Here is a 14,973-nt window from a genome sequence, read left to right as displayed (position 1 = left end):
GAAATCAAAAAACTGTTGAAAAATCACCACGCTGATACCCATATAGGGTTGAACCAAAGACAAATTAAAGACCTTCATGTCCCTTGCAAATGCTCAAAATTTTATGGCTCATAAGGTAATCTAGAATGCCGTGAAAAGTGTACTGCGATGTGTCAAACTTGGGTACCTTTTGCACTACCGAGGGACCAAATGCAGTACTAGAAGTGGTACCCAATCTGAGCCCGAGTGTGACGGACCTGGTTGAACCAACTGTGCCGCATCTCGAATTATTTTTCAAAATGTGGTGAGTATCCAAGTTTTCAAAAATTCATAACAAAATTAAGAGTGCATATGAACAAAATCGGAAAGCGTTGATATTCATTGAAAATAATAGGGTCCTAAAGCCCTGTCCTAATTTTAGTACCAAACGATTAAGTTTAGGCCAGAAACACATGTTTACTCAATTTTTGAATACTTTTCGTTGGTTTATGGCCAAAAAACATTTTTTTCTTATTTTTGAGATTTTGTCACACCCCTTGGTTCAAACTCAAATTTTGGGTGTATTTTGTTTTCCGTGTCCCTTCCGAAATGTCAACTAGGAACAACCCCAGTGTTAAAAAGATGAGCCTCTGTGGCGTTTTTGCCGACTCAGTGAATGTCAAACATGATCTAAAGTGTCAAGGTTCAAATTTGAACATATTTTTTAAATTGAATTTTAATTGTGATATAACCGTTATTTGAACAGGAAAAATTGCTGAAGTGGTTGCAATAACATGCTCTTTCATCTTGTTAAATAAAAACAAGATTTTATTAGAAATTTTAGGACCCTATTGTCTTTCGAAGAAACATACAAAAACTGGAGGTCAGACTCGGGATCAGATTTGACGAAAATGGTCTATTCCTAGTCCTGATGGCTCCCACTCACTGGCGTTATGGCTACATTCAGCTGTAAATTTTATTTTTTGGTTTGCTACTGACAAGAAAAGGAATCGCCTATCTCGATGTGTGGAAAATTTCTCCCAAGAAATGGTCAAGAAAATCACTTTTTTTTCTGATCGCAGTACGCAGTTGAGAAGAAATGTCACTTCAAAGGGGGCTCTCTGTAGGAAATTTCTTGACCCTTTCAGTCAAGGAATTTCTTTTCTTTTCTTGAGCGAAACAGCATACTTAGCTTAAAGCCTGATTCGCTGCCGACAAGTAATTTCTCGGCCTATCTTGATGCATGGGAAATTTCTGCAAGGAATCGCTCAAGAATGCGCTTTTTTCTGATCGCTGTACGCAGTTGAAAAGTAATGTCAGTTCAAATGGGAGTAGCTGTAGTAAATTTTTGCAAGGAATAGACGAGGAATTTCTTTAGCGATTACATTTCAGTAGCAAACCAGACTATAAAAATGAAGTAAAAAGGGAGCAAAACCGCGGTTTTCCCTTTCCTCTGTGAAACGCCTCGTGTCCTTTTGAGCAAATGCGCTAATAAATAATTGGCTTGTTTAGGGGTATCCTGTTTTCCACATATTGGGAAGCCAGAATCAAAAGTTTCATAATTGTCCGTGCCCTGAAACTATTTTTAAAACACAATTGAATTTAGTATGGAAATTGCGTTTAAATCACCCCTCGAAAAATTTTACTTCGGGCGAGCTAATGACAGCTGTAAATTGAAAATTTCAAAAAATGTCATTGAGTCAACGGAATGAAATTTTTTCTTATCATTTGCTATATCAAACTTGCGATATTCAAGTGCAATAAAATCGTGTTACACTTGGAAAAATGTGCTCAAACGATCAAACTACAAAAAACGGTGAATTTTTCATCACTAAACAACCCAATTATTGCTGTTTAATACGATTCCCTTAAAGGCCGGTTTGCTACTGACAAGAAAAGGAATCGCCTATCTCGATGCGTGGGAAATTTCTCCCAAGAAATGGGCAAGAAAATCACTTTTTTTCTGATCGCAGTACGCAGTTGAGAAGAAATGTCACTTCAAAGGGGGCTCTCTGTAGGAAATTTCTTGAACCTTTCAGTCAAGGAATTTCATTACTTTTCTTGAGCGAAACAGCATACTTAGCTTAAGCGTATATATTTTTACTGTGCATAATTTATGCTAAGCACACCCCTGCCAATCTGTCAAAATAGCACCGCGGGTGAGTGACTTCGAGGGGGTGGTGCTGCAGAAGGACGGACAGAGCATAGAAAAACAGGGAGTGCATCTTGTCTGCCACTTTTGCAGTGAAAATTTCGGTGAAAATAGCTTTGATTTCCGATCAAACCGCCTAAAATTGTGCTTAAAAGTTACAGTAAGTGTCTGTTCTTCGTTTGTGAGTTTGGTTGCAATGTGAAACCGCTGTGGAAATGGACTAATCGTAATTTTTCTCCTCTCGTTCGGATTGTGAAGGTAGGGCCAGAAAAAATGGAAGTGAAAATATGGGTTTGTCTGGTCGGAAAAGTGATTGGTTTCGACGGAAAATTGGATAAACACAGTCAATTTGTGATACTGTCGTTGTAAATTTTCTAATCATGTGAAATTTGTTGCAGAAAATGTGTTGAACAAGGAAGTGAAAAAGTCACCAATCGATAATCGCTCTGCGGGAGGTTTATGTTGCTGCCAAGAGTGGGGGAAAGAAGTGTCCTACTTTCAAATCAGCTGCCTTAAGAAAAGGGCGTTCCTGCGTTGAAACGTAAGACGGCGGAAAGCGGAAGGTGAATCCGAGCGATGAGATTCAACAAACAGGAGCTGATCACTTTGGCCACCCAACCGAGCAACAAATTCGACAAAGAAGGTCCACTCTATGTGACGGAGAAGCAGGAAGGATTCTTCCGGAAAACCGAAGGTAATTTGAACTAGACTACGGGCCGTTCCGTCATTCTTCCATCCGTCCATCCAAAGGCATCTCATGGGAAGAAACGGGCCGCATTCATTCAGGGATTGATCTTCTTTAAAAGCGAAAGCATTTTAAATAACTCCTTCCAAAACATTACAATGTACAGTGGTTCAGAAAGCAGATTTACGCGGAAATATGCATTTTGAACTTCAGAATGAAACTTTAGACGAAAACTGTGTCCTACAAAGTTGTTTGTATTAGTTAGGCGCTTTATTCGGTGGTTCATATTTTCATAGAAATTATATAGCTAACTGTCTTATTAAATACAAATTTTGGTACAATATGGAAAAGCACTGATTATCGACCTACAAAAAATCGCATATCAATTCAAAATGGCCTATCCTCAGATCTTTTGGGCCTTCCTTAGCCGAGTGATTAAGAGTCCACGGCTACAAAGCAAAGCCATGCTGAAGGTGTCTGGGTTCGATTCCCGGTCGGTCCAGGAGCTTTTCGTAATGTTAATTTCCTGGACTTCCCTGGCCATAGAGTGTCGTCGTACCTGCCACACGATATACGAAAGCGAAAATAGCAACTTTGGCAAAGAAAGCTCTCAGTTAAAAACTGTAGAACACTAATCTGAGAAGCAGGCTCTGTTCCAGTAAGGACGTATTGCCAAGAAGAACATAAACGTGGACTACGCTAATTTTGAATAACATCAAATAAAGGGCCTAACCATTACGAACAACTTTGTAGAAGACAATTTTTGTTCGAAGTTTTATTCTAAAGCTGTAAATGCATCTTTCCGCGTAAAATCTGCTTTCTGGGCCACTGTGCATTGCATTAATATAATTTAATTTTCCGGGGGCTGAAATAATTCCATCTCAGGAGAGGAGACCTCCAGTAACAAAGGCCCAAACGCGAAGACCCATCATAAGCGCAAACAGTCGCTCAGTTGCATTGGTGGTACCCAGAAAGGTTCGTCTGTGTGAAGATTTTCCGGTGGTTTTGGTATTGCTTTTTCGAGGGACACAGTAATGGAGATGGACACTGTTTAAGTAACATCCCGATCAACCAGTGTAACATTTTCTTTATAGATCTTCTAGCGATGGCGATGGCCAACGATTCAAAACGAATCGATATCGATCGCAACCGACAATCACTGACTGGTTGATCGGGATATATAACTTGCACTAACTTTCGAACTCATCGCTTGTAAATAAGCCACTAACGGGAATGTAGACGTAGATTTGAGTGAGGTGATGGTTACTAACCTGGGATAACGTCAGGAATTTCATCAGTAGAGAAACTAAAAAGTAGCTTTTGATTCCGCCCTAAATGCTTATCTTTGAAAAGATACGTGTATTTCGACTACCACTTGCAGTCTTCTTCAGGGTCAGTTACTCGTATCTACGTAACACACGACACTGAAGACTAGAGATGAGCGACTCACTCACGAATCATTCAAAAGAGATGACTCTCGAAAATGAGTTGATTTGGTTCTTTTCAAAAGAGTTACGATTCACATAGTACCGCAATTTTTGAAAGGTAAGCGTATAAATTTACTAGGGACAATATGTTCGAGTCGAGTTAGACCCACAAGCATAAAAGATATGTTGTAATAGTTGAAATAGCTATACTAAATATGTTTTCATTCAAATACTGTTATATTTTTTGATCCTTATGCGACAAACATTATTTTTCAATGAGTAACTGAATCGATCAAAAGAATCGATTCACTTTTGTGAGTGAGTCACCCACGATTCGCGCTCAAAATTGGATCATTTAGCCCATCTCTACTGAAGACAGCCTTACAGTTGAGGTTGAAATACGCGTATCTGTCAAAGGATACAAACTCTTATAGGTACTTATAGGTATTTTACTAAACAGCTCGAATATTTATTATCCACGGAATTAAAGTTTCCATACATTTTCTCCGCCAAAACCTTATTTTTGCATGAAACGTCGAGAAATGATGTTACTTTTTTAGCACGGTTTTTGAAATTTTGAACTGAAAACTTTTTTTGCACGGTACGCATCCCCGTGCAAAAACAGAATCGGGTGTACAGCGGAATTAAAAGCTACTTTTTAGTTTCTCTATTGAGATTCTGCTTAGAGGATTAAAATACATTAAACAGAATTTCATCAGTAATTGCTTGAGGTAGGGTGCAGAGCTACTTGGGCACTTCCATGATTCACTTTGCTATGGGGGGTTTTTCTCGGTCGAATCGTCTGAAACCTCGCTATAAGAAGCAGTTCAACGGCGCATATTGGTGCCAGATATGAGCTCAGTAGCTTTCAAAAAACTTCACTGCCGAAGTGAATGAAAAGTGCCAAGAATAGTATCCGGCCCTATTCACTCAAAGTTTTGCTCTGATATCATTCCTATTTTTTCTAGAACTTTATTTAGTGATTCTTTTTCCTAAGAATTTCAATCAGCAATGCTTCAGATTACGAGATTACTTATCGTTCAATGTAATGATAACGGAAATAAATTAGTCTTTAGTCAACCGTCAATCAGTCTGTCGAACTTCCCTTGCCATCCGAATACTCAATAGGTTGTGGGCCCCAATCAAAGCAATCCGCTTGAGCGAATTTGCTGCCGAAGTTGAAGTTTCTGGAAGTCAAAGTATCATGGAGGGAAGCAAGATTTCGATCTTGAAGCTGAACAATTTCAACTATGCTGTGTGGAAATTCAAGGCTGAAATGCTGCTAAAATTGGGTAAATCTCCAGAAACATTCCTCTGCTCGAAGGTTGCAGTTCTGAAGCGAATTTGCAACAAAACGTATAAGGACGGGGACACATGCATAATCATCTATTCAAGCTGAAAGAGCTGTTTGGGAAGCTGTCGTGTGCTGGACTGGATCTAGGTGAACCACTGATAGGAGCCTCCTCGATTCTCTCGACACGCTGGCGACGGCCCTAGAAGCTGGAGTTGGTAAAAAGAAAGCTGCTGGATGGAGTTGCTAAACAGAACCATGAATCGGCAGATTCAGCGATGAAGGCAAGTTTCCTGAAGAAAAAGAAGCCGCTGGTATGCCATTTCTGCAAGACAACTGGTCACAAGTAAAACGAGTGTAAGTTGTACGCCAAGGAGACGGAATTGGAAAAATGTCGTTCACCGAAAACAAGAACTGCATGTAGTGAAGACGCGGTGACATTTGCCCTGATGGCCGGTGTCCAAGCGAATTCTGGTGAGTGGATTGTGGACTTGGGAGCATCCCAGCAAAAGTGCGGCGAACGAGGATTTTTCGAAGATCTCGAAGAAAGCACTGTGAAATCTGTCAGCCTGGCGAATGAAAAAAATGCGAAAGTAGTAGGTGTCGGTTCTGGTCGGCACATGTGCCAACATGTGTAGCATCGGCGCTTTGGGTAACGTTCTCGGAGAAATGGTACAGGAGGACCTGGTGAATGGACTGAAGGTGTACGATTGCGGAATGAGAGAGGGGTGCGACTGCTGCCAGAAGACCAAAATGAGTCGGAAACCATTTCCGAAATCGGTGGAGAGGAAATCCACTGTCGTGCTCGACCTCGTGCACACCGACGTTTGCGGTTCTGTTGGGAACGTGTCGGTGTATGGATGCCGTTATTTTATGACCATCATCGACGACTGCAGCATGTTCTGTGTCCTGTATCTGCTGAGAAAGAAGGAAGATGTTCCAGAGAAATAATGGAGTACGTGGCCATGATGAAGACCCAGTTCGGCCGACCGCCGAAAATAGTCAGAAGCGACCAAGGAGGCGAATACATAAGAAGTGCGCTGAGGGCTTTCTACAAAAGTGAAGTTATTCGAGTGCAATTCATCGCAAGCTATTCTCCTCAACAAAATGGTGTTGCCGAGAGGAAGAATCGGTACCTGGTCGAGATGAGCCGGTGCATGTTGTTTGATGCTAATCTTCCAGAGTGCTACTGGCGATAAGTACTGCCGTTTATTTGCAGAACATTGAGGCCGAGTACGGGAAGATTGCGATGGATAAAAATTCCGTTCTCTGACGGAAAATGACCCTTAGGAGATCACCACACTACCAACTAATCGTAAGAAAGTTAGTTGCAAGTAGGACTCAAAACGTAAGGAGGATTGTTGCGAACATTATAAGCAACGAAAATATTTTTACTCGGGTACCGCAGGCACCCGACGTCGAACTTGTCGTCGCAGCCACGTGAGCAAGTTGCCGTGGTAACGGCGCACCCGCGATCGTAGCAAGAGGGAAAATTCAAATAAAATCTGCAGAAGTGAAAAAATTGTCCGACAAGAAGGAAGCATCTTTGTGAATTGTAAAACGTTTTAAGTATTTTAATAAAATTAGTTTAAATGAGTTTTTAGTTCTATATCCGCCAACATTCCAAATACCCTGGGCTTGGGATTATATTTTCCAGGGAGCGATGAATTTTGATAATTGATCGCTGTTGTTAGTAGTTTTGATTAGATGTTGGGTAAATTTCAAAGCAATGGCAACCTTTTTATTACAAAATTTAGATTTTATCTTCTGACCTAAAGATTCTGGTTAAACTACTGTACTATGCAGTTGGGCTGCACTACACTATCACTCATCAAAATTAATTTCACTTCGGGAAAATATAATTTCAAACTGGCGAGAAGATTACAGACTGAGGGTGGGTTAGGAGCACAATCAGACCCTTGAATGTGCAATGTGGGGTAGTAATTGGGAATGCCATTGACGGTTTGTAATCTTCTACGAGGTTTTCGAAAACCAACAGGGCGCGTGCACCGGGTTGCGGATAGGAGCAAAGGGAGATCAATAGCATCTACCTAAAATAATAGAGCAAAAAGCCGTTCCATGATTAGGTAATGTTAAGCGATCTTCTATGGTGTTCTAGTACTATAAAATTCTTCACTCACTGGGAATTCTGGCCTTTATAATATCAATAGTGATAAAAACATAAAATAATACCTAATACTTAATAAGTACAATGTAGCTTTAATGTAGTAATAAATGAAATAAAATCAATTTTCTATACTTGACAAGGTTTTGAAGACAATCAATGAGTGAAAGAACTACCTATTAGAAAAGCCACATCAGCTAAGTCTATACATATACAAATGTTGGTCATAGGGTCATGGCGAGCATTCGATATGTATGTCTATGACTGATTCTGATCTAATAGGGGCACTAGAAGACCACGCGGACAATTTCGAAACAAATTATTTTTATACATCGGTCTTACGTTCCGAAAGGCTCAGCTATGCTGCAAAGTAATTTTATAAGTTATTCATTACTGCTGTTTAATTGTTTATAATTCTAACAAAACTACATAATTAACTCATTACTAATCACTGTTCCTATATTCTCTTTTTCTCTCCTTCTTATCTGTTGCATGATTATGAGCATCACTAATATAATGCATGAGCATGCACAATAAGAATAATTTCAGGATTGAAAGCAGTACATGGATACCTGGATAGAATAGCTTCGAAAAGGGCGCTCAAAATATAATATTTCTGGTCAGGGAAGTATTTCATCAAGGGTATGTAAAATTTTTCCATTATTAACACCTAGATCATACAAACAAATGAACTAATATCAAATATTTTTTAAATATTTTTTATATAAATCAGCATCGTCAATCAGTGTAAAAACAGATAAAGTTTGTAAAGTTATCACCATCGATTAAATTGCGCTCTGTATAGTAATGTTCATTCAGTATCAAAATCTCCTAAAGCGTCGCATTGTGCCATCAGCAGCCCTTAGCATCACTCTCATATTGTTATTATTTTGTTGTTTATAAAATTTCTAGAAAGCGATCAGCATATTCTTTCTTACTTGTACAATGGCCGATCTATTTGGAATTTTAATAAGTCAAATCAAACTTCAAAACTCAAATTAAATTGCTTTCAGCACATTTACATTTTGCAGCATTAATCGCATTACTGTGTCAAGTCTTCTCCATTCCCTATACCCTACCCCAACCCTTCTTATCCTTTCCGATGGTGTTCAAGTGGTCCGCATAGACTATTACGGCCATTACCTATCCCTTACCCCGGCTTTGGACTGACTTGCGCTCTCATTGCCCCACCAAACGCTGCAAAATGAAAATGAAAATGAATATATCCGCCAACATTCCAAATAATTTGGTGGTTTAGTTATTCGAATCGGATTGAGTGGTTTGTTCCGTGGAAGTGTTTCGCTTGAGTCACGTGTTTGAAGTGCTGCATATAGTGGAACCTGGCTGGAGCCAAAACTGGTGCTCCTTTCCCCCAAAAAGCAGTTACTTCAGTCCGTCTACAGGTGAGCCAACTGTCAGTCGATTCCGAACGAGCCACGCTGTAACAAGGATGAAACCGGTGACGTTGTGCGATATAAAGCCAGATAAGTCACCCAAGGCTATTCGCAAAAAAAAAAAAAAAAAATGGAATCGATTATGACCGGTGGCTGAACAAGTCACTATGCGTTCGCTGCTGTCAAGCATGTAGACATCAAGAATCAAGACTGCATACTTGTATGGTAAGTAAGATGAAGAAAACTTCATAAAGCAGTCCCCCGGTTACGAAACCGGCAACCCCGCCGGTGTGTGTCGTCTCTAGCGGATGCTGTGCGGGCTTAAACAAGCGGCACGAGTGTGAAATAGAACGATCGACGATATGCTCAAGCGAGCTGGATTTGTGCAATCATCAGCGGATGTGTGCCTCTACGTTCGGACGAGGAATGGACAACAAGCGTTCAACCTGAACTTCGTGGACGAAGTTGGTGACATCTTGGTGGCCAGCTCTAGCGAAGTCGAATTCGTCGAGATAGTTGTACATCTTTAACATTGCTTCAAGCTGACGGTGTTGGGTGACATCAAACATTTCAAACATCAAAATGGGTACCTTATCAATCAGCAGGATTATATCATCGAGCTTGCTGCACGGTTCGGCCAGACGGAAATGATCGAAAATGGTACCAGCAAAAGGAGGAGCATTCAGCTGTTCTTTCAAATAGTGACCAGTACCGAAGTCTGGACAGAAGCTAAGAGAGTGTCGAAATATCCCTACAGCTCTCGAAATTACCATTTACAGCTAGCTGCTCTGGAAGTTTACTGCGTTGCCGACTGGGCCGGTGATATCAGGGACCGGAAATCAACTTCTGGTTTCGTCATTATTCTCGGCGGTGGAGTCGTGAGTTGGGCTTCCAGGAAGCAATCATGCGTGGCTTTGTCATCCACCGAATCTGAGTTCATCGCTCTGGCTGAAGCGTGCCAGGAAATCCAATGGATACGCAAACTGTTTAAGGATCTGAGGAAAAGAGTGGATCGACTGTTTCGTCACCCGCTAATCAGTTCAGTCGAGCTTCCCTTGCCCTCCGAATATCCAATAATTGCACCACGAAAGTTCCAGTGATTCCATCGATTTGCTTGGTACAACTTCAAGAATTCAACAAGTAATTACTACATAGATGTTTCTCAGCATTTTTATTTCAAATTTATAGTCACCGTGCGTGATTCCATGTGAAACCAGATTTTATAACAGGTCAAATTATTTGAATGTCAATGTTCGCAAATTAGAACTATGAAAATCACGATTTATTGAACTATCAACTAAACATAAAATGATTCGAATTGGTCTTTGACCCAGTTTTTGTACAAACATCTCACCTGCATATTATCTTCTTACTATCTTCTTTCAAGACATCATCATCAGATTTAGCATGGTGGTTCATCTCACAAAAAAAGCTGTTTAAGAATGCTTATGGGAAATTTTTTGCAACCGTGGTAAGACACTTCAAACTCATGAAAACTTCGACCTACATGACCAACTAAAGGCGTTTTCGGTTTTGAACCTGGGGTCAGAGCTGACCCGACTCGCAAAAAATGAATGAAACCAGATCCAGGTTCGAGTCATATTGAATGTGACATACTTACATTCGAACTGTCAGCCACACAGTTTCATGAAATTTCGCTTCTCTGAGTGAAAAATAACAAAATAAAGTCTCAATATTAATGCAATAAATATTGCCAAATGCTTTCGTAAACATCTCCAGTTATAAAAATTTTGCTTGAATCGTTAATTTTGATAATTATAAAAATATAAACAATCAATTTTTGACAATTGAACCCCGCTCAGATTGGATCGCAAAAAATCGGCAAAGCGAACCTCTTTGTGTTTGAGTCGAAACTGGGCCGGATCCGGGTTCGACCCGACCCAATAAAAAAACGTTTTGACAGCTGTTAGAGCGGATCCAGGGCGAAACTAGGTTCGCCCCAGCAATAAACGAAAACGCCATAAGACTCGGAAGGTCTTGTTTTTTGTTCAAAAATAATTAATTGTAAAATTATTATACCTTAATATAACCTGTGATACTCTATAGAGGTAAAGATAAAGATATTTTAGGTACTCTAAACTGTCCTTGATTTCAAATCATTAAGTCTACCAGCTCGAACAATACTTGAAAAACGCACCATTGATTCAAAACATGTCCAAGACGATTCATTAGATCTGAAGACTACTATTTTAGTGTGATGATCGACCGATTTCATTCATGATATAGAAAGAATTGACTAGAAGATCGTCTAAGAGTACGTTTAACCTAACTGTTCATAATTCTGTGTCCCAATTCATACTGGGTCAATAACGGTACAGGCCACGTCCTCGCATTCAGGTGAAATTAGAGGAAGTAATGCTGATATGTAAACGTTTGTTAGTGGAAAAGTACGTTCCCTCAAAATTACCTTGCGACGTATCAATATAAATTATAACTTAAGACTTAAATTTATCAAAGAAAGCTTACGACTTCCTTGATTTTATACTGCCAAATATGGATGCTGGGTCAATACGACGCATCCGTCTTGAAAGGGTTAATGCAAGTATGTACACTCCCGTGCAAAAGTTTGGGTTCACCCCCTCAAAAACATGCACAAGTGGTCAGTCCATATCTCTGTGATTATACGTCCAATCGAAACTCTTTAAGCCACATTCGAAAGGCAAAGAGTTATTCTTACTTCGTATGTATTCTTCCAAAAACATTTGTATACTAAATTTATACTTAAAATTGTGACATTTTTCAAAGAACACACTGAAAAATCATAACTAATTTCCTCAGCATTGGGTTGACTAAAATTTTAAATCAAAGTGTCATTAGAATCGTAATCTTATATTCTTTGAAGAGACCCCACGAAATTTTGGCGGAAAAATCTGGAAACAATTCAAAATCAATTGAACAGTCATTCAAGTCATCGTGCAAAAGTTTGGGTGCACCCCTCAGTATGACGCAAATCGTGCAAAAGTTTGGGTTCACCTGAGCCACACGCACATCATTTTTCTCAATATTTCTGCCATTTTTCAACCGATTTTAATAGTTTAAAGCTTTTTTGAGCGCAAATAATGGCGCGTACATGTTTGGTTCAAGATTTCACAGATTTAAGTAAGTTCAGGTGAACCCAAACTTTTGCACGATACACCATACTGAGGGGTGAACCCAAACTTTTGCACGATGACTTGACTGACTGTTTCATTGATTTTGAATACTTTCCAGATTTTTTCGCCAAAATTTCGTAGGATCTATTCAAATAATATAAGATTACGATTCTAATGACACATTGATTTAAAATTTAGGTCGACCCAATGCTGAGGAAATTAGATATGATTTTTCAGTGTGTTTTTTGAAAAATTTCTCAACTTTAAGTACTAATTTAGTATACAAATTTCAAAGAATGTTTTTGGAAAAATACATACGAAGTAAGAATAACTCTTTGCCTTTTGAATGCGGCTTAAAGAGTTTGAATTGAACGTGTTATCACAGAGATATGGACAGAACACTTTTGCATGTTTTTTAGGGGGTGAACCCAAACTTATGCACGGGAGTGTATCTTATTTTTAATGGAAAGTAACTGAAATCTCTTTTCCAAGCAATTGTAGTAACTTATTTCAATTTCTCAATAGATTTTCTTCTGGTATCTGGTGGTAAACAGAAAACCTCAGATGACTTTTTAACAATTTTCAACTTAAACTATTTTTTTTTCAATCGAACAGCGTTTATATGATTACGCTGAGGTCCAAAATGATAAAAAAATTCAATGTGCCAAGTAACCGGTTTGGATATCTCGATTGGAATCGATAAATCACACCACCGGCTAATTAATAAATATATCCTGAAATTCCAATTTCATTTTTACAATATGTAATTTTTTCATTGATTCTTCTAGGCTCTCCTGTCCAATGAGACATTCAGAAAGTCCTGTAGACATTCCTACGAAAATTGCTAGGTGTGACCTGAAAAAAAGAGATCTCGAAGAATTTCAAGAATTATAATACAGTTACAGTGCTTTCCCAGATCATCTTCCGCCGTCTATCGCCACTGGCAAGCAGATTTTTGGGAACTTATCAAGCCGGTTTTGTGAACGGGCGATCGACAACAGACCAAAGTTTTATGTTGCGACAGATCCTCCAAAAATGTCGCGAATATCAAGTCCCTACGCACCACCTATTCATCGATTTCAAAGCGGCCTATGATACCATCGACCGCGAAGAGCTATGGAAGATTATGGACGAGAATGGTTTTCCCGGGAAACTAACTAGACTGATCAAAGCAACGATGGATAGTGTACAGTGCTGTGTGAAGATATCGGGTGCATTATCGGACCCGTTTGAATCACGCAAAGGACTTCGACAAGGCGATGGTCTTTCCTGCCTCCCGTTCAATATTGCGCTAGAAGGTGTTATGAAACGGGCGGGCTTCAACGTGCGGGGCACGATCTTCAATAAATCCAGCCAGTTCATCTGCTTTGCTGACGACGTGGACATTGTCGGAAGAACGTTCCAGGTGGTTTCTGAACAGTATACCAGGCTGAAACGTGAAGCAGATCGGGTTGGATTGAAGGTAAATACGTCGAAGACGAAATATCTGCTGGCTGGAGGAACCGAGCGCGATAGAGCTCACATTGGCATACGCGTGATGATCGACGGGGATGAGTTCGAGGTGGTGGACTAATTTGTCTATCTCGGATCATTGCTAACGTCGGATAACAATTGCAGCAGAGAAATCCGAAGACGTATCATTGCCAGAAGTCGTGCTTACTACGGACTCCACAAGACCTTGCGGTCTGGTAAGCTTCACTTCCGTACTAAGTGTACCATGTACAAGACGCTGTTAAGACCGGTAGTCCTCTACGGGCATGAGACGTGGACAATACTCGAAGAAGACCTGCAAGCGCTAGGAGTTATTGAACGACGTGTGCTTAGGACGGTCTTCGGCGGAATATGTGAGAACGGCGTATGAAGGAGAAGAATGAACCACGAGCTTGCGCAACTCTACGGTGAACCCAGTTTCCAGAAAGTCGTCAAAGCTGGAAGGGTACGATGGGCGGGACATGTTGTGAGAATGCCGGACAACAATCCCGCAAAAATGGTGTTCACCTCAAATCCGGCCGGTACAAGACGAAGGGGAGCGCAACGAGCTAGGTGGTTTGACCAAGTGGAGCAGGATCTTGGAAGTGTGGGGCGATCGAGAAATTGGAGGTTTAGCAGCCATGGACCGAGTTAGTTGGCGAAACATTGTGGCGCTGGTCATGTCTTGAAGGACGTAGAGCCAGCAAAAGTAAAGTAAAGTAATAATACAGTTAACTCTCCCTGACTCGATATTTCGTATCTCGATATCGAGTTAGAGAACCATAGTGAAAGTTGGTTTTCATGGCTAACTCGATGGTCCCTTGGATCGCAGTTGCATTGGTTTTGTGTTCTGTAACTCGATACCTCCCTAACTCGATGGTCCCTTCAATATCGAGTAAGGGAGAGTTGACTGTAAAAAATATTTTGAGTAGGAATGGAATTTCTGAAACAACTCGTGGAAAAAAGTTCTCGTAAAGAATCCTAGTTTAAGTTCTAGGAGATCTGAACATTCGTACGTGACTCTTCCACAGGTTCTGCAGGTTTTTTTTACATATCCCACGAGGAGAAGCTGTAGGATTTTTTCAGGGCTTATCCTAGAGGTTCCTCTAGAAATGCGTTCAAGGGTGCCTCCAGGAATCCATCTACAAATTCCTTCGGCAAATGTCCCTTTGATTCATACTGATATTCCTCCAGCAGGAGTGCTTGATGGAATTTTTCAAGAATTGCCTTTCTAACTTATCCATTGCTGATACCTCCAGTAATTTCCACAAGCATTGTTGAAAAATTTCCTTTCATTCTCACATGAATTTTCCTTGAACTCTTTCGATATTTTTTTACCAGTTTTTCCATTTGATATT

General features: G+C 40.1%; 1 protein-coding gene across 3 annotated transcripts in view; it reads left to right on the top strand.

Annotated features, from left to right (window-relative positions):
* The first annotated feature begins 2,123 nt into the window (after positions 1-2,123).
* LOC5572787 (type I inositol 3,4-bisphosphate 4-phosphatase) overlaps positions 2,124-14,973 on the top strand; it is a 44,791-nt gene continuing 31,941 nt past the window's right edge. For 2 of the 3 annotated variants that reach the window (XM_021838605.1, XM_021838613.1), the window contains exons 1-3: positions 2,125-2,368; positions 2,509-2,804; positions 3,681-3,770. In XM_021838605.1, the coding sequence (XP_021694297.1) occupies positions 2,687-2,804; positions 3,681-3,770 (208 nt within the window). In that variant the 5' untranslated portion in view covers positions 2,125-2,368; positions 2,509-2,686. Of the gene's footprint in view, positions 2,369-2,508; positions 2,805-3,680; positions 3,771-14,973 lie in introns of all 3 variants that reach the window. The other variant, XM_021838620.1, reaches the window with a different exon arrangement.

Source organism: Aedes aegypti, chromosome 1, assembly GCF_002204515.2.
Source record: "Aedes aegypti strain LVP_AGWG chromosome 1, AaegL5.0 Primary Assembly, whole genome shotgun sequence".
NCBI classification, from domain to species: domain Eukaryota; kingdom Metazoa; phylum Arthropoda; class Insecta; order Diptera; family Culicidae; genus Aedes; species Aedes aegypti.
Note: the sequence above shows the minus strand (reverse complement) of the source record. Positions and strands in the feature narration are given on the sequence as shown.